The sequence below is a fragment of the Fusarium odoratissimum genome (assembly GCF_000260195.1).
Source record: "Fusarium odoratissimum NRRL 54006 unplaced genomic scaffold supercont1.10, whole genome shotgun sequence".
Classification (NCBI taxonomy): Eukaryota; Fungi; Ascomycota; class Sordariomycetes; order Hypocreales; family Nectriaceae; genus Fusarium; species Fusarium odoratissimum.
The window spans coordinates 518,813-538,313 of NW_022158696.1; the positions used below are offsets into that span (position 1 = coordinate 518,813).

At 49.1% G+C, this 19,501-nt stretch overlaps 4 protein-coding genes across 10 annotated transcripts; 3 read left to right on the forward strand and 1 right to left on the reverse strand.

Moving 5' to 3' along the window:
- The first annotated feature begins 783 nt into the window (after window positions 1-783).
- Window positions 784-3,208, forward strand: FOIG_07110 (choline-phosphate cytidylyltransferase). Of its 2 annotated transcripts, XM_031206485.1 has the most exons (4): window positions 784-1,798; window positions 1,853-2,203; window positions 2,251-2,584; window positions 2,637-3,208. In XM_031206485.1, exons 1-4 carry the CDS (start codon window positions 1,302-1,304, stop codon window positions 2,784-2,786), a joined length of 1,332 nt encoding a protein of 443 aa, XP_031063604.1. In that variant the 5' UTR covers window positions 784-1,301; the 3' UTR covers window positions 2,787-3,208. The 2 variants fall into 2 exon arrangements, with proteins under 2 accessions (XP_031063604.1, XP_031063605.1); XM_031206486.1 differs by having other exon boundaries at window positions 2,251-3,208.
- A 2,807-nt stretch (window positions 3,209-6,015) lies between these two features.
- Window positions 6,016-10,517, forward strand: FOIG_07111 (uncharacterized protein). Its single transcript, XM_031206487.1, has 6 exons — window positions 6,016-7,354; window positions 7,400-7,425; window positions 7,476-7,580; window positions 7,630-8,728; window positions 8,795-8,926; window positions 9,132-10,517. Exons 1-6 carry the CDS (start codon window positions 6,923-6,925, stop codon window positions 10,206-10,208), a joined length of 2,871 nt encoding a protein of 956 aa, XP_031063606.1. The 5' UTR covers window positions 6,016-6,922; the 3' UTR covers window positions 10,209-10,517.
- A 184-nt stretch (window positions 10,518-10,701) lies between these two features.
- Window positions 10,702-19,265, forward strand: FOIG_07112 (phosphatidylserine decarboxylase). 6 transcript variants are annotated; one of them, XM_031206489.1, is made up of 6 exons: window positions 10,702-11,759; window positions 11,811-13,552; window positions 13,730-13,774; window positions 13,831-16,000; window positions 16,050-16,801; window positions 16,851-17,718. In XM_031206489.1, exons 2-6 carry the CDS (start codon window positions 13,349-13,351, stop codon window positions 17,076-17,078), a joined length of 3,399 nt encoding a protein of 1,132 aa, XP_031063608.1. In that variant the 5' UTR covers window positions 10,702-11,759; window positions 11,811-13,348; the 3' UTR covers window positions 17,079-17,718. The 6 variants fall into 6 exon arrangements, with proteins under 6 accessions (XP_031063608.1, XP_031063609.1, XP_031063607.1 ...); XM_031206490.1 differs by having other exon boundaries at window positions 10,702-11,972; window positions 12,048-13,552; window positions 16,851-17,590; XM_031206488.1 differs by having other exon boundaries at window positions 10,702-13,552; window positions 16,851-19,265.
- Window positions 18,664-18,867, reverse strand: FOIG_07113 (uncharacterized protein; the record flags this gene model as incomplete). Its single annotated transcript, XM_031206494.1, has 1 exon — window positions 18,664-18,867. One exon carries the CDS (start codon window positions 18,865-18,867, stop codon window positions 18,664-18,666), a length of 204 nt encoding a protein of 67 aa, XP_031063613.1.
- Window positions 19,266-19,501: the final 236 nt, after the last annotated feature.

The following is a 19,501-nucleotide window of genomic DNA, read 5'->3' on the forward strand; positions in this document are numbered from 1 at the left end:
TTCCTAGCTACGATCACCTGGGCTTGGATGGTTCCAGGGTCTTGGGGTCGATGACCAGGCCCAAGTAACGAACGCATCTTCTTGGTCTGCGTATTTACCTGGCTATCCTGTATGGAGAGGATTGCTACACGGTAGGTCTAGCAGGTTGCCCGATAATATTGACCTTGCTTTTGCTTGAATAGAATGATTCCAGATTTGTGAGGATGCCCCTCCTGAGGACTCCTTGAAACGCATGTTGTATTGACAACAATAAGCATAAGCTGCATTTTTAAGATTACTTGAGTCGAAGAGCAATCTATAGGTAGTCTGGGGGGAAGCTTGACTGACTTGGGCCATTGGCTCAGCTTTGTTAAATTCTTTGGGCAACATGAGGAACCTTGGATGAATGAATATACGAGTATCTGATCGCATTTACGACCACTCACGTGCGTCATCATGTGACCACTGCAAGCTCTCTTCCACCAGCTTCTTCCCCCTTTTCATGTAGATCAGCTAAAGGGGTGACAGCAATGACGCCACAATCCACATCGTGTTGGAGAAATTGACATTTGACGCGACGATTCGGCTCAAAAACAGTTATTAAGATGCACAAAATTCATGTTGAGCGCAATTACAAGTGAACAAGCATTGTCACGAGAGCAGTTGCCTGTCTCATCTAAGGTGTGATGGCTATGGTAGTTGCGCTATTAAGTGTTTGAGATTACACTCCTTTTTTGACACGAGAAAGCCGGGCCACTTTTTTAATTAGACGATGTCGTTCGTTCCATCGAGAGCTATAGGGGAACTCGAAAGGAAGAAAGCAGTGGCTTATCTACAGATATCAGCTTTTGACTCTGTCCCAACCTTGATCAATGCATCATGCCTTGTTTCTTGTTTCTGCTCTTTATCAATCATCATATATCGCCTCCGATGACGGTATCCTCAGAGTCTCGCATATAAAGTGCTGTTGTAAGGCGAGCCAAGTTTTAGAACCCCAGATTTTTACAGGGAATATTACGCCCCAAACCCAATCAGCTCTGGAGAAAGTCCAGACCCAATTCAAGACCCGGTTTTTTTCGCGTCAACGTGGAACTGCTTCGGTAGCCGTAACCGTTTTTCTCCAGGTTAATAACTACCTACTGCTACAGCAGTTCCAGGTCGCTTCCCCGTCTCGTTCCTCAGCACGCACATAATTAAGACCAGACTTACCTAGGCCCCTACTCCTAAGGTCTCTCTCATCCTCTCCCACAACCCGACCCGACCCCGAAGCCACGTCATCTTCCCCCAACAGTCAAAGTCAGTGCCAGTCTTATCTATCAGCCATGTCTTCGCCATCAAGTTCATCCCAGGGCGGGAAGCGCAAGAGAAACTCCCTTCGCGTGGAGTCGGCCGCTGATCTTGGTGATAATGGCATCCAGACATCCTCTCGTGATGCATCTGGTGAGGAAGGAGACACAACAGCCGCTGAGTCGGGACGACTTCACAGCCGAGGATCAGCTGTTGGAGGCCCAATTCCTAAGAGACAGCGTTCTAGCTCGGATCGTGTCCTCGAGACAGCCGCTGACCATGCCCTGGATCCTGGTGAGCCAAGCGACACGACAGAAGCCAGCATCGACATTGCTGAGCGAGTCGGTCGCAAGGGTCGCAAGCCTTCTCTGAGGGAGCTTGACGAAGAGGAGCAGCGAAGAATTGAGGCCATGCCTCCTCCTCCCATTGGCAAGCTCCAAGATCCTGCCGGTGGCTACAAGACCAACCCACCTCCTGTTGGCCGACCTGTTCGTGTATACGCTGATGGTGTGTTTGATCTCTTCCATCTTGGGTAAGTCAAAGGACCAACTTCTTGAAACTGAACTGTCTGCTGACCACTCTTTAGCCACATGCGACAACTCGAGCAGGCCAAGAAGGCTTTCCCTGACACAACACTCGTCGTTGGAGTCACAGGCGACCACGAAACACACAAGCGCAAAGGTTTGACTGTGATGTCTGCCGCTGAGCGTGCCGAAACTCTCCGCCACTGCAAATGGGTCGATGAGGTAATCGAGGATTGCCCATGGATTGTTACCCCCGAATTTCTCGACGAGAATAAGCTCGACTACGTCGCTCACGATGATCTTCCTTACGGCGCGGACGAGGGCGACGACATCTACCAGCCCATCAAGGCTGCTGGCAAGTTCCTTGTCACACAGCGAACAGAAGGTGTGAGCACAACTGGTCTCATCACAAGGTATGCTAGCGAGCACCCATGCTTTCCAACATTCTAACAGCTCGCAGAATCGTTCGCGACTACGAGAAGTACATTGCCCGACAATTCAAGCGCGGTACTTCCCGCCAGGAGCTCAATGTGAGCTGGCTCAAGAAGAACGAGCTGGATCTCAAGCGACATGTTCAGGACCTGCGGGAAAACATCACAAACAACTGGACCACTACTGGTCAAGAACTCGGTCGTGAGCTCAAGCAGTTCTGGCCTACTAGCCGTCCTCAGAGCCCCGCCCGATTTAACAGTGCAGGCAGCTCAGAGGCACTACGTTCGCCAGGCGCTTCTGGTACACCCAAAGAGTTCATCACTGGCTACGCTCTCGGTCTTGTTGGTGGTGTCCGAGGATGGGTGAGTAGTGGACATGCACCACAGTTTCCACCTTGAGCTAACGATCGTCTAGATGACCAAGAGCCGAGGAAATGTTACCGATAGCAGCCGACCCCCCAGCGACGATGAGTCTGAAGAGAGCGATACACACGCCAAATCGCCAAAGGACTCATCAATCACTCCAACCGCAGCTGCAGCTGCAGCCGCTCCTTCGAAGCTATAAATGGAGCTGTATGGTCATGCAGATTGCAAATGTGGGAGATTGGTTAAAAATGTCCAGAAGGAAGAGGAGGCAGGGTCACCACGATAGGGACAACAGATGTTTGCGCAATGGACTTTGGATTATTATTTTAATCAGTATTCGGCTGTGCGCTTTAATACAGGACCGGTATACAAGGCGTTCTGGCTTGTTTTATGTATCGAATGTTTTCGCGACTACGATGTAACCTCGGCGCACTGTTGAACGCGGATTCTTTTTGTCTAAGGTAGCTACGGGATTGTACGACAGTTGGGCGAAGTAATCCGAGGAGTATGATTGATCAGTTCAAATGTTCCGATACTCTCCTTTTTTGTGACATTCTCTCATTCTTAGGACCACCTTGCTACGGCATGCGTCTCTGCAGGTACAATCCTTTGGTTCGGGAGTTTATTTCGAGCCCCTCGTTGCTGACATGATAACTATTGTCGTACAGCTAACCAAGCCAGTGTGCATGGCCCCCTCGGTGAGGCTGAAATATCGGAGCAAATCAGCCCGAGCCAAATCTCTTCAGGTTATCCAGCTTTCCGGATGGCGCAGACACTCAAATACCACAATCTGGGGGCGCCTGCGCTTAGGCGCCTAGGCGGCTATACTGTCAATTGAGCTCAGTCAGATGATTACTACAGCACTGGATGATTAGAAGTAACGTTCCAACAGATGAGACCACTTCATCATGGCAATGGTGGTAAATTGGAGTTTGAGGTGATATCTGGTTGAATTTGTCGATCGTACAGTCAGCATCAGTCTGCCTCGACCTAAACGATCGACATTAGGCAACAGGAATCTCTCCACGCCTTGCAATGCGATGTAGAAAGCAGTCCCCCAGCATGTACAGGAGAAACCTGATTGCAAATGTTGATGTCGAAAATGTCAAGCTCCTAAATGTCAATGATTCGTACCAGGCTGCGATAGGTAAACGATACGATCAAGGATGCCCGGATAAACGTCCGAATGGAGATGACCCCCACAAGGGTCATGAAGATTTCGGCCAGTACTCAAATGGGCGACTAGTTCATAAACTCAAATTGCGGTGTATAGAAAGTTCGAGGCATGTGGTGAGTGACAGGCAACAAGTGCCAAGTCAAGGGGTGTGTCCCCATGTGTAGATCTGCTTCCACTTCTAGAGGAGCACATGCGAATCAGACCAGACGTGCATCGGTGCTGAAAAGCTAGTTGTCAACATGGGCATGTCTGCGACGTAGTGACGGGATGAGTTCATGTAGCATCTTAGCGAGACCTTGGCGACAGAAACAGGGTAGATTTCGTGCAAGATCTGCATTGGGAAAAGCCGCTTCTTCTTGTCAATGTATTGGTCCAAAAGAGCCTCTAAATACAAAAATAGTCGGGATCCAAGCGCTGGGGGCTTTTCGCTTGTCCACCCAGATATGAATCTAAGGTTGCAACAAACAGCTCTACGAGTCTCGTGGAGGACTTCTTTTAAGGAATATTCTCCGTGCGGGCCGAATCCCACAGAGTCTTGGCCTCAAAATCCGAAAAAGGTCGTTTATACTAGGCTTAGTGTGCGGAATGACATATGGTAGACAACAATATGTGATGATCTAATTTGGGAAAGAAGGACAACCCTTGGACAGCTGGTGCCGCGTAGTCTCGTGGACGTTGTTATTTCCTATTTCCATATCCAGCCAAAAGGCGGGGAGAAACAGCGTGGAACGTGGAACGGTCCGGCCCCGCATTTCATATCCTTTTGCTCGGGACGAGCACAACGGTTTGTTCCCGACTCAGAAGAAGATTAGTATTCAATAAGTCAATAGGTAGTTTATGGGACAATGAGCCGCAAGGCGTTGCAGGAATTGACTCGTCGATCTGCAAATTAAAGAATGCCTTGTCTCTGATTAATTAATTTGTCGATCGCAACAAGCATTATCATGACGCTGCTAACTTTCTGCTTGAGCTAGCGCATCACACTGAACAAGCAGATTTTGTCTGTGCAGGACCCAACAGGCGCAGCCCAAGGATGTAAAAATAGGTCACCTCAGGTCATCATGAAACATTGACCAATCAGCCATCGAGTGGCTGAGCTGTGGTGTGTCTGCCCTAGACTTTTGTTTGGCCACCCTAGCGCCCAGCAAGGCTGGGCTAATGTCACCCTTGTACAACAGACAGGGATTCGAATTGACGCTACCAGGGGAAAGGATCCAACATTTCAAGTAATGTTTCAATACATACATCTGTCATGAGAATGAGATACTGGTATTGAGATCAGTATGCGATTCGGATTAAATGTGGGTGATATTGAGAACTCGGTTAAAAAGCTTAGACCAAACCTAACATACCTACCTAAACCATGTGGACAATGACACTGGACAGTGTTGTAACGGCGCGGGCCCTATTGAGGCTGGTCGGGCCATGGGAGCTAATTACCAGTAAACCCTTGGGATAAGCACTTGTAAGGTTGGATGGACCCAGGGTTCCCCAAAGACGAGTTGCTTCACAATCGAAGTGATGGAAGTAATTACATAGAAAGTTTTAAAAAACACAATCTAAAGGCAGTGTCAATAAACTCAATAGCTGATATATCGGCAATATCGGGACCATACTAATGGGAATGGATGCTTACCAAGTCGGTAGGTCAAGCTCTTAGGTAAGCCGGTACCCGTTACTGATGCAAGCAAGAGCTACTGGAAGGTACAGTATAGTGCCTACCTGTCGGCCGCCTTTCCTTCTCTCCCCAGTTCATTTTCCTCGACTTAACCTTTCTAGACACAGCCTCTTCTGTATTGGATCTTTTTTTCTCTCCTACGCATCGTTGTCGATACTTGTCAGACAGCCACACCCATTTCAAATGCGCGATGTCATGTCTGTTGTCATTCTGGAGACATCAAGCCATGATCGGTTCTAGCTTCTAGAGCAGCCACCAACAGGCGCCTTGACGCCATACCCGCCCGACCACGCCCACGCTCGTGCCCACGATGTCTCAGTGCCCAGATACAGATGCAGATGCATTGCTTTAGCTTCCTGTGAAACTGGAGCTCCAAAATCAATTTTAACCCTAGTGCCCGAGCATCCCCTAGCACCAGTTCGAATTTCTACGCCTCTGTGCTGCTATTCCGTGCTGGTATTTTTGGATTCTTCATGTGCAACATTTTCCCTTTTCTCAATACAACCATTCTTACTGATCATCGCCGCCATTCTGTCTCTCTTCAAAAAGCATTGGATAGGTCTGCGCCAACTACGTCTAAGCGCGAGCTACCACCCGCAAGCCATCGGATCGGTCGGGGGTGAATAGTGTCTTTTTGGTACGGTACCACACCTGGGCGCGCTAGTTGCTCGATCAGGTACCGTTCCTTGAAGGCTTAGATGGCGCTTGCGGCCCCGTCCCGCCACTTGTCGCATTCTCGACGAACAGGGAGCGGCAAGCATGCGACAAGGGTCGATGTGAGAGGGTGGCACATGGACAAACCAAACCAAACAATGGGATGGACTCCCCATGTCGCAACCTTTTGGTGTCGAGGACGCTTTAAACACTACGTACAGTAATCAAGAGGCAGACAAGTGCCTTGCATCAGGTGCATCTCTTGTTTCCCCTCCACCTCACCTCCTTCAAAGCATCTAATCTTGTCCATATCCATGTTTCAATCCATGCATCAACTCCCCTGTCCTGCGCCCCATACTCAGCTCGCAGGGTTGTCTTCAACCTTGGGTCAATCACATCGACATCCCCTTGCATCCATGTTCTAACACTCTCTCAAATAATCCTGCCCAGGTCTAACCCAGCAATGCCTCTCCTGGTTCCTATCTTTGAACCAAGAGTAAATATCTCACTTGCACTGAGCCCCATATTTACATCTGCATCCCTGCTAAACACTAGGCTCGCTCTGTTCGCCAGCCTTAGCCGTCTGTACCTCTTCCCGTCTGTGATCTTGCTCGAATTCTACACCAACTCCCCCACTATTACTCCCGCTTGCTGTTCTATACCCTCATCGCCCACCTTCTTTACATGAGCCTAAAACGTCCCATCTGCCGGGACTTGTTCATACGCCTCCCTGGGGGCTGTGTCTTCCTAAGTTTGGCTTGTCCATCTACAATTCTCCGGACTCACTGCCTCTTTTGATTTGTGCTTCTGTTATCAACTCTGGGCCATGGCTAGTCTCAAGAATATCATGAATACCGACGACGAACACGTCGATTCAAGTCCCGGAACCCGTTCCGTCGGATTGACTTCAAGGCCACCCTCTACCCACAGCCATGCTACTACATTAAAACATCCACCACCCTCTTCCTCCCATAACAACAGGTCTGATATTCCTGTTTCATCCATGACATCTTCTCTCGATGATCACACATCATCACCAAAGCCCAATATCAACATGACTAGCCGACGCCGTAGCAACGCAAGTGTTGACTCCAACGAGTTCTCCTACCAGCCTGGCCCATCATCGCACACTCCCATGAGGCCCTTCACCACTGGAGCAGCCACTGGAGAGGCACACGTCAAGTTGACTCCTATAACCAGAAAGATAAGCAAGGCGAAGAAAGGTGTTCCGGTTCACACATGCAACCAGTGCCCCAAGGTATATTTCTTCTTTCTCTACGATCTTCACATCTAACTTTCCCAGACCTTCTCTAGAGCAGAGCACTTGAGGTTTGTGATCTTCCGCAAAGCGAAGAGGTGTTTCTAACAATGGGATACAGACGTCATCAGCTCAGTCACTCAGCTCCTGATTTATTCTGCCCGGTCGAAAACTGTAATAAGACTTTCCATCGCAAGGACCTCCTCGACCGTCATGTTCAAAGACAGTACGTTGGGATAGTGACACCTGGAGGGCTTCGAGGCTAACAAGAGTAGTGAGCAAGATGGTCAAGATGTTAGAGACCCGAAACATAGCCGTCAAGGTAGCCCGAAAACACCTAGCTTGCCCCCTGCAGACTCTGCGCCAGAACCAGGACTCAAAATGCCTGAAGTCTATAGACACCCTCGAGCAGTAACCGCAAACAGCAGCTCGAATATGGCTGGTTCATGGCCATCAGTGGCATCGACATCTGCTCCTCATCAGGCCTACAATCCGCCGCCAACCGTGAACAATTCCTCAGATAACTACCCCATCGGGCCAAACAACTATGTGCTCCATACACTACCAACGAACGACAGTTTTGTAGCAAGCTATTCGGAACCAAGAAACATGTCCGGCATGTCCATAATAGCATCCATCCCTGAGGAAGCACCCCCGGATCTAGGCTGGCCTGAAAGCTCAATGTCTTCATCAGCTCCTACAAGTACATTCTCGACTCCCCCAGATAACACAAGGCGCTCACAATTCTCCGTGCCAACAACGAACGGGTCTTGGATGACCGCGACTCCAGCTTACCCAACGACTGCAAATGACATCACTGCCAGTCTGGACAGCAACACATACCCTGGCTCGTATTCATATACCGATACTCCACCACAAGCATATCCGTCTGTCTTTGGTGATATGGATCTTGCATTACCTGGATACTCCGAAGGCCCTTCTTTCAGCACTACCAATCAGATCCCTATTCCTGCAGTTCGTAGCATGTCCCCTTCATTAGCTGTCGCTCAATCTGAGACTTTATTAGCTGTCTCCTCGCTGCCAACATCAGATGGAGTTTTCGGATTGGGGGCATGTAGCTCTGGGCCTTCAGATGGCAGCTTATTGAGTACTCCTGATCTGATGCCCCTATCTCTCCCTGCAGCGACGAGAGACTCAATTCCGACATACTTAGAAACCTATTGGGAGCATGTCCACCCCAAGAACCCCATCATCCATAAGCACACTTATGAGGATGTACCCGAGGAGGAGACAGAGCATGTACAGGTCCTTCAATGCGCCATGGCTGCTCTGGCGACACAATACATCCCTAACGCAGACGACCGCATGAAGGGAGCTCAGCTTCATGCACACGCCTGGCAAAAGTCAAAAGTGGTGAGTTGAGAGAACAGGAGCTCGCCAAAGGAGCAGTCGACAGTCGACCGGTGCTGATACACTTAGTTTACACAAGCTGAAAAGTGGTCAATGCCAGTACAGCAAACTATTGCACTTTGCGAGTATTATGCTCGGTTTCGTGGTAGAAAGCCACACTCACATCAGCCCTCTGCTCGGTTCACTGCACTTTACCACAGGGTTAGTCCGCGTGATTTCTCTTGATTATTCCTTTCTTTCTTTCTTTCTTTCTTTCTTCCGTTTTCTTCTTCTTCTTCTTCTTCTTCTTCTTCTTCTTTCCCTTCTTCTATTCTTTATCTTTCTCTTCTATTGGAAAACCTCTGAATATCATGTCTTTCTTTTCGACCTCATACCCCCCTCGAATACCTGGCTCAACTCCCGATAGGTTTTTAATCATCACCATGAATCTTCTCGCTCTTCGCCCCGAGGTCAGTCGGCTTGGAAGAGCTGGGTTGCTGCAGAAACTCAACGACGACTGCTGGCTGCCTGCTTCCTCCTGGATGTCCACAGTTCACGGTATCATCAACGACCGTATGTTTCCGCCATTGGTCTTGACTACACTGCTCCAGACACTCTTCCTATTCCACTTACAGCAACAACAACAAAACCCTGGGAAGCGCATGATCCTCAAACATGGACAAGACTACGGACAAGAAAGGACCCGAAACCCATCTCAAGCATCAACATGAGGATGCTCTCTGCCACTGATGTAGCATCTCTGCCTGCCTTTGACGCGGCAATCTTGCTTGCAGCATGCTCATTATTCATTTCGCGTCGTCAGAACTCAGCACACGTTGGCCTGATGGAGGGTGCACTGAACTTTGAGTGGGAGAGAATGCTTATGTTAAGAGCATTTCCTGACTCGGCAGTTGCTAGTACCTACCTGGCTCTTCACTACACACCTCTTTACTACCTATTATCAGTATCTGGGCAGAGCTGGGTCTTCAACAAGAAGGTGACGGACCTTAATATCTTTGTGGAACACCAGAGATTACTGGGCGAATGGTGTAAATCTAGCACATCTGCAATCGCCACTGTTTTTGCTGCCCGTGCTTTGAACATCTTCCTTAACCTCAAAGCTTCATCCGATCAGGGAGATGACAGAAAAGGAAAATCCAACCAGCAACAAACAATACATTGGACAGATATTTCGGACTACTGGGGTGTTTACGTTTGCTCGTTGATCTGTTGGGCCTTTGGTATTGAGGATAAACAGGACAAGGACAATACCAAAATTTTGCCAAAAGCCGCAAAGCAGTGGATATTGACAGTTGCGGATCTGGAGCCATCCGAGTTGCAAGCTCAGAATCACCGCAATGGGGCTCAAAAGGTTGTAAGTCTTGTGAAGGAGGCGTTGGAAAACGATTGTCTGGGCGGAGGAAACATTCTTTTTGCAGATGCCGTGAACGTTTTAAAACAACTAGAAAGGGGGGCATCTGCGAGGTCGTGCCCAGCTGTTTGAGAGTCTGGCGTTCATGAAGGACCCTGTCCTATTTGTTCCTTCTCTTATTTATATATTTGTATTGAGTTGACCGCATTGATGTGATATGAGAAATGCATAGGTAGGAGTTGGGCGGTCAAAAGAGATGTGGACTTGGGGCACACGTTGGATGGCATGGAGTGAAGGATACATGCCTTGGTTGAAGGGATCATAGCGTAGCGTTGCAGAAGGATATGATGCCTTTTATCTGCTGAACCTTTCACATGCATGTCCACAACCTCATAGGTAACATATGAATGGCGGGAAAGTGTTGAGTTAGTCTTAGTAGGGTGGTCAACTGAGACCATGATCCAGTTTGCAGATACCAATGCGAAACGTCAGGTAGTGAGAGCTTCAACTGAGGCGTTCGGAAGCTTCGGAGACCACAGCTGACCCAACTGGAGACGGAATGGCTTAGAACCATTTCAGAAAAATAGTCGCGACGTCATGAGAGATATCGACGCATTTTGATAGAACTGATCCTAGCAGTGGAAGATGGGAGCTGGACGTGACATTGAACTGAGGGCGGATGAGGAGAGGGGTTTGGTGGCTTGTGGCGTTGTCTCAGGATCTCAGCCCTGGGGGACAATTAGAATAGAGACAAGGGTCTGGAGTTTGTTAAATGAGTGCGGGCTTGAACCATTCCAGTGACGTCGGGATGACTTGTGCTGCTTATTGCTAAAAGGAATTGAATGTTGAGTGCTGACTGGAGGTTCAAGTTACCTTAGGTTGGGAAATTGATATACATGCCTACCTGGAATTTAGAGGGACGCCTTTATTATAATGTATCTCACAGAGCTCGAAGAATATGACCAAATCGAGAAGGGTATTTCGGTCTTAGGGCAGAGGCCAAGAGGGGAGTATGATTGATTACTACGCATGATTGATGGTCTTGATCACATGCAAAGAAATAGAATACGACCAAAAGAAGAAAAGAAGCGGTGACGGAGGAACAAGAGAGATTAATTGTCCGTATCTGAGCGGTGATGGAAATAAATTGGTGGATGTTCCGTTGTTGGTTTAGCCTCCGACATACATAATAAGCCAGGGCCCAGACTTAGTTATGCTGTGAACCTACTGTATGCCTCTTGTCGGTGGCAGAGTTGTTAAAGTACCTCATATTAATCTTGATCGACAATTCAAACATTGGGAGCCTCTCATGATAGTGTATCAAGGCCAAGCCATGATCACTCGGATCTGGCAGGTTCACGGACAATCGGCACCATTAATACTGGAGCCAAGAGTCGAGACCGAGTTGCCTATTCTGAAAGGAACCGAGTCGAGGGGATTTGGATGCATGTCATGGAAGGAATTTAACACGAGGGCATATGTAACCTTGGGGCGAGGTAGACTACCCTGACCAGTAGAACTCTCTCGTATGTACTTACGAAGCTCTGAAAAAGAGGCTAAACAATAGCGGATGAGGCAAAGTAAGATACAGTAGCCTTCTGCCAGGTTAAAAACAACAATGAGAGGCATTTTCTTCTGTTTCGCTTCAGCCAAAAAACACGAGACGAGACAACTCAAGGCAAGGTACCTTTTATTAGCTCAATCAAATTCGGGTTTATTCATTTAGTCAACTAGGTCGAGAGATGGTCGAATACGTGTCCCCCAGTCACGGAATCGGCACGGCAAAAAAGGCGCCCCAACACTATTCATGGATGGCTCTAGTGGCCTAGTCCTGGAATCTGGAGTCTAGAGGCTAAGGGACACACAGGCCTGACTTATTTGGAGGTCCTAGTGGAGGTAGGTAGACATTGTGAAGGAAAGCTGCCCTGAGCAGAATAAACACAAGGAGTGAGCTTATTCTCGACTGTATAGCATTAAAACAAGGGTCATTTCCCCTTTTCGGCCTTTTCTGTTTTGTTTCTTTTCTCGTTCTTCTTTCTCCTGAGTTCTACCTGTTGTGCGAGACATAAGACGAGATTAGAAGAAGAAGAAAAAAACGAGCCAACCAGGGGAAGCCCAATTGTTTTCTCCATGGATGATACTTGATTTAGTATCACGATCCGTCCCGAGTTCTCGTACCTCATCTTGTTTAATTCAACTTCTCGTCTCGTCTCGTCTCTTTTATTACCGAGCTGGATCTAATTTGAATCATTTCTCCCCTTGTTATTTCTCTTTATATTCTGCCTCACGTGCCTCTACGCTCAACCATCAACAAACTCACTTCTGTCTCTCCCACCATCAACCAATATACTTTCATCAAAGTACTCCACCGACCGATCACAGACGGATCTTCTCGCGTTCCTTGTCCCACATTCACGGCTCAGACGGCGCTGACACTTGATACCGGGGCTTGGCCGTGGCTTGGCCTGGGCAGTCGTCAGAGAACGAAGCTGGGAGTACGAGCTGAGCAATCATTGAAGAGCAGTAGAGCGAAAAGAAAAGAAAGGAGAGGAAAGAAAAAAAAAAATACAGCGGGAATGGTCACGGCGTATATCGAATGAAGCAGCCAATCTAAGCCACGAGCCGACACGACGACTTATAACACCATTAAAAAAAAGGGGTCGAGAACGGGTTTCATTCATGCTACCAACCATTTTCTACTTGAGAGCTGAGCTGAGCTGAGCTGAATCTGTGGAAGCGAGCAAACCGTACATATCCTAAACGATAAAACGGCGATAATAAGCTCCAACCCTAAAGTCATTTCGAGCTGAAACGGGCGACAACACTCTTAAAATTCTTACAACATCAACAGGTTAACTTGAGAGGGATACTCAAGACAACAGGTTGAAATAGGGCAAATCTGTTCCTGATTTTCACTACGTCACTTTTGGTTGTTCGTTCCCCGCCCTACCAAGCATCCCCACCAATCCCACGACGGTCTGCACCCCCCAAAGCTACAAGCGGAATCAACCTTGGCCCTCACCCCTGGGACACCTATTGCAGGACACTTTGTGGGTGTCATCGCCTGGAAATCCGCCTGAGCTGAGCGCCTGAGACGCCTGGACGCACCACACCCTTCCAGCCCAGGTGCTTACCTGCTGTACAGCTCCAGCACCCCCCGCTGTCGATCGATCTATCACCCTCCATAACTTCTGAGACTGTAGTGCTGTGTGTGACAGGGAGCTCCAGCTGTTGAAGCCCCAGTCCGGCCAAGCCAAGGCCCTTTCTTCGTCATGGTGCGCATCATCCCAACACGACTCAAATCGACCTCTCGATCCTCCTCTTCTTCCTCCACAACCATACACTCCGTCAGCAACACCAACGGAAGAACCAAAAACAACCGCAGCAACAGTCCTCCCATGCGCTCGAAAAATGATAGCACGAGCCCTTCGAGGGACGCTGGAAATGGCCTGGCCCTTAGAGTTTATATTATAAAGGTATGTATCGATTGTCCCTTGGTACTTATGTACTCCACGCCCTCTTATACGGGCTGGCTGCAGGTCTCTCCCGCCATCATCGCTTCTCTGCCCGCTCAACTCGACGCAGCAGCAATGCAGCGAGAGAACACCCGAGGGTAAATTCATTCCATCAGACTTCTGCTAACATCTTGCTAGGGAAAAGACCTTGCAGCCAAGGATCGAAGCGGCACATCCGATCCTGTAAGTCCCTCTCTTGACACCATATCCCCAACCAAATGCTGACAGTTAATCTTCAGTACCTCGTTCTTTCTAGCGGCGACTCTCGAATCGTAACCAACGATGTCCCGAAGACACTCAACCCCGAATGGAACGTCACCGAGGAAATTCCCCTCACATCTGTCCAGAACTTGGTCCTGGATGTCATCTGCTGGGACAAGGACCGCTTCGGAAAAGATTACATGGGCGAATTCGATCTCGCTCTCGAAGAGATCTTCAACAACGACAAGGTGGAACAGGAACCTACCTGGTATCGTCTCAAGAGCAAGCGTCCCGGCAAGAAGACGAGTGTTGTCTCTGGTGAGGTCCAGTTACAGTTTTCCCTCTTCGACTCGACGAACCCGTCAGCGACACCACAGCAAATCCTCGAAAAGTTCCAAGCCCTTGTAGGAACCGCCCCCGCTGGCTCTCGAAACGTAACACCCTCGATGACACCGAACCTGGCCCCCACAGGTTCCCAATCCGCCCCCAACCCTCAGGATAGTCCTAGTGACGACGACGAGGACGATTTCGACGAAGACGACTCCGACGAGGGTGATGAGGATGAAGGTGAACAAGATGCTACCAAGCGCAAGCGCCGACTTCGAATTCGAGGACTGAAGAAGAGGAGACGCAACAACCCTTATGCCTTTGCCAGCAGTGGCTCTGACGTTGTTGGAATCATCTACCTTGAGGTCATCAAGATCACAGACCTGCCTCCCGAATCCAACCTTACACGCACAAGCTTCGATATGGACCCTTTCGTCGTGGCATCCCTCGGCAAGAAGACATACCGAACTCGACGCATTCGTCATGACCTCAACCCTGTTTATAATGAGAAGATGCTGTTTCATATCCAAAGTCACGAGCAGCAATACTCTTTCGCTTTTACTGTCATCGACCACGATAAATACTCCGGCAACGATTTCATTGCTTCGTGCGATCTTCCAATCCACCAATTGATCGAGAGAGCCCCCAAAGCAAACCCCGAAACCGGACTCTATGATCTCCAAGCCCCTGCACAGGCCGAACCGCTTCCTTCGCGATCGCGATTCAAGAAGCTCGCCATGTCACGATCCAACTCTTCCTCCAGTATCAGCAAGATGATTCGTCCTCCACTGAGCAAGCACGCCTCCAACACGAGCATGGCATCAGCGACTCCCGCCCCTGCTCCCACCTCAGCACCCGATCCTAACAAGCTGGCACCGGCGGATGTCCTCGCCAATACTGGTTCTGATCCTGACTCGGCCAACCAGGACAGCGGAGATGCCGACTTTTATGAGTATAACGTTCCTCTGAAGATGAAGAACACCGAAAAGTGGGAGAAGAAGCACAACCCCGTTCTATACCTCCGCGCGAAGTACATGCCATATGATGCCCTCCGGCAACAGTTCTGGCGAGCCATGCTTCGGCAATATGATGCCGATGAGAGTGGTCGCATCAGCAGAATCGAGCTCACAACTATGCTCGAGTCTCTCGGTTCTACGCTTACCGAGAATACCATCGACGGCTTTTTCAAGCGATTCCCCCACCGTGATGCTGATAACGACGAGAATTGGGAGCTTACGATGGATGAGTGCGTCATTTGCCTGGAGGACCAACTGGAAGGACGAAGACGATCCTCAGGCACTGCTGCAGATAAACTAAAAGGTTTGGTACCCGAGATGAAGAACCTCCTCCACGTGCCCGGTCATGGACACAACAGCGGTGGCTCAGAGACCCCCAGCGTTCTAGAACTCGACTCGACGTCGGGAACTCAGACTCCCATCTCAAATGTCCCCACTTTGAAGACACCTGCAGATGAGGAGGGCGATCCCCTCGACAAGTCTGACAGCAGTGACGACCGTTCTGAAGAGCACGTCGTAGAGATCCGAGAATGTCCTATCTGTCACCAGCCGCGACTCAACAAGCGCAAGGATGCTGACATCATCACCCATATTGCGACATGCGCAAGCCAAGACTGGAGGCAAGTCAACAGCGTGCTAGTGGGTGGATTTGTCACAGCCAGCCAGGCGCAGCGCAAGTGGTACTCGAAAGTTATTACCAAGATCTCTTACGGTGGTTATAAGCTGGGTGCCAACTCGGCCAATATCCTTGTGCAGGATCGTCTCACGGGTCAGATCAACGAGGAGAAGATGAGTGTTTATGTAAGACTCGGTATTCGTCTGCTGTACAAGGGACTCAAATCTCGAGATATGGAGAACAAACGAAGTAAGCAGAGTGCTCGCCTGGAAAACCAGCATTACTAACAAGGCTACAGTCCGAAAACTACTCAAAAATCTGAGTATCAAGCAGGGTAAGAAGTTTGACGATCCTGCATCTAAGGATGAAATTGAAAAGTTCATTGCTTTCCACGGTCTCGACATGTCGGAAGTTCTGTTGCCGTTGGATGAGTTCAACAACTTCAATGAGTTCTTCTACCGTGCCCTGAAGCCTGGCGCTCGACCCTGCTCTGCGCCCGACAACCCTCACATTATCGTCTCACCAGCCGATTGTCGAAGCGTCGTCTTCAACTCTATCACAGTCGCTACTAAGATTTGGGTCAAGGGTCGTGAGTTTAACATGAAGAGACTTCTCGGCGACGCATACCCTGAGGATGTGTCCCGATTTGAGGGCGGAGCTCTGGGCATCTTCCGACTGGCTCCTCAGGATTACCATCGCTTCCACATCCCTGTTGACGGTGTCATGGGCAAGCCCAAGACAATCGAGGGTGAGTACTACACAGTAAACCCCATGGCTATTCGATCGGCTCTGGACGTTTACGGAGAGAACGTGAGAGTTCTCGTGCCAATTGACAGTGAACACCACGGACGCGTCATGGTTATTTGCGTTGGTGCAATGATGGTAGGCAGCACTGTCATTACCCGCAAGGAGGGCGATAGAGTCCACCGAGCAGAAGAGCTTGGATACTTCAAGTTTGGTGGCAGCACGATCCTGCTTCTTTTTGAACCTGGACGAATGGTGTTTGACGATGATCTTGTCGACAATAGCAAGGATGCACTTGAAACTCTGGTAAGTAAGTTACATTGGTGAGTTGCACAGCTACTAATTCGCTGTACAGGTCCGAGTTGGCATGTCTGTTGGCCACACGCCTAGTGAGCCACAGTGGACTCCTGATATGCGAAAGAAGGCAGAGAACATCACGGAAGCGGACAAGAGAGCTGCCAAGAGGCGAATCCAGGGCAATGTAGCCTTGCAGGAGTCTCCAGATGGTAGTGGAGAGGAAGAGCAGCCATCAAGATTAACATCCAAGCCCACCATCGATACGATGGCTGCGTCGGCAATGTAGAGACGTCGACATAGCACGCGGAAGCGATGTAAGCGGAGGAGCCGCCGGTGGACGCGGAGAGGATGGGGGGTATATTCAACATTAAGCAGGGCATGTAGAAGGTGGATAGGTAGCCTTCGGAGACGTGTAGATATGGCCATTGAACTGGTTATCGAGGGATTTGTATGAGGACAAAGGAACGCATGTTCGGTTCGTGGTCATTGGACAAGGAGAAACAGGATAGGATATAACTTGATGCACGAGAAACGAAACGACGTAAACGAAAAAGCAAAGCGAAGCGGATACAAATGGACACTAGCACAGACACTTTTCTGTTTATATTAGTGCATATATGCTTAACTATTTAGCGATACAGCAGAATGCTTGGTGTTACATCGAAGCCTAACACAGGACCGACTTACATACGTCAGTCATCAGTCATCCTTTTCTTAGACCCATGATGAAGTAGGGCAGGTCAACATCTAAAAGTTGAATAGCTCGGTTCGGAAATAGGCCAGGTCCAAGTAGGTGAGATCGGTGGGAGAAGCCGATCCGATCCGAGGAAAAGCACTTTTTGCTCCAGCTGAAGGAGTTGGAGAACCAGCCGGGCTAAAATCTGGGGAAGGCTAAAGATGAACTTGGGGTAGGGGATCTATGCCTGGTATAGCTATGCGCGATGTCCTCCTGGCTTTGCCCAAGGATAATTAGATAATCAATACTTGGTCAATGGTTTCTATGCTGATACTGAACATAATTTTGATCGAGTCTTGACCTTGATGTCGTGATGACACGTGATGAAATACCTTTTCAAGGATAGAGCTTACCAGCCACAGCGAATCCTTTGAGCACCCCGCCAAAAAGGGATCAGCGGCGCACCCCGATTACAGGGGGTATTCAATGTGGGCAGATGGTCATGCCACTGTTATCGATTTCGAGTCATGGGTTGCCAGGGGTCGAACGAAGGAATCTAGAGATTCGAGATCGAGGGATAGGCAATGGTATTCGGTTCAGAATATAGAGATTCATTTGGGTATCTAGGTAGTGTGAAAAAGAGGTTGCTGATTTCAACCACTGAACAATTGAAGGACAAGTGTAAAAAAGAAAAGCCTCTATCCGAAAGGTCTCTGTCCAGTCTGTACGTCTACATCGTGCCTTAGAGTTTTGTATTCCATCAGAAGAAATAACGATTCGCATGTCGGTTTCTGGCGTTTTCTCATGCGGACGTGGGGTGCATCTCTTATGCAACTCTGGCACAAGATTTCGTGATTGACACCTTGTGGTCCCATGGTGTCATACTGGCCCCACAGATCTGGGCTGTTTTTGATGCATCTCGTCTGAGGGAGAGTTTGTTGGCAGATTTGTTGATGAAACTTTTGCAGGATTCGATTTTCCGTATCAGGAGGCGTCAAAAAGAGGTGCTGGGGTCTTCCAGAATCTTGAAGGTTGGGCGTAATGTGGAAGAGGAAGTTTAGCGAAGGCTTCAAACCACGTCCAGTATAACAAAGTCATGTGCGCCAGATGCTGTGTCCGTGTCCTGAATGCAAAAATTCGGCCCGTCTCATAAGTCATGGGTAAATAAAGCAAAATGGTAAGTCTTTATATTTCCTCAGTGACGACTGTTGGGGTGCCATTCTGAGTCTGAAGCGTTCGAAGGGCGTCGCTCTGATCGCTGAGCAGGGGGTGAAGGGGATCGCGAGATGGGACGACCAAACATAGACGAGGGAGTCTGTGTTGGGGGAGCCAGGTCGGGAGAAGGTTGTCGAGTCTGACGCCAGGAAGCGTAGATCTGCTTGCAGAGGTGGGCGGTCATTGTGTAAGTCATGTTTGGGGTGTTAAGGCTGAAAGCGAAGACTAATTATGATGATGGTTGTGGTCGTAGAGTGTAAGTAGTAGTCGAGGTCGAAGAGTTGTTCGTAAGGAGAAAGCCCAGGAGAGTTGAGTTATATGGACGAATATTGTATGAGTACGGTAGTATGTATATCGAATTATGTGTAAAGTCAAAGTCAAAGAAAACAGGTCGACAGACTGAGAAGTGCAGACCTTGTGCTTAAGTACTTACCTTAGTAGGTTGCCTCAAATGAGGTGCCCAGGTGCCCCTTCCTTAAGCCAACACGTCGGTACCTGGAGTGGACCTGACCTACCTGCCATGCTCCAACTCTTCCGCTTGTATCCTTGTGGGGTCATCTCATCAACCAAAGGGAAAGTGCAGTACCCGCACCTGCCACTCAAGGTAAACAGTGAACTGCTTCCGAACCGAAGACTGGGCAGGCAGGAGATCCCGAACGGGAAGGGAAAGAGACAACCGACCAATCATGACCTCGCTAATTGTCAGAAACGCCCGACTTTTGGGCTGATGTGGCAGTGAATCGTATGACCTTGGCTTGGGTCTGGGGATGAATGGGGCTGAATTTTAGTTGGCCACTTGTGGCTTAAAGAGATTACCC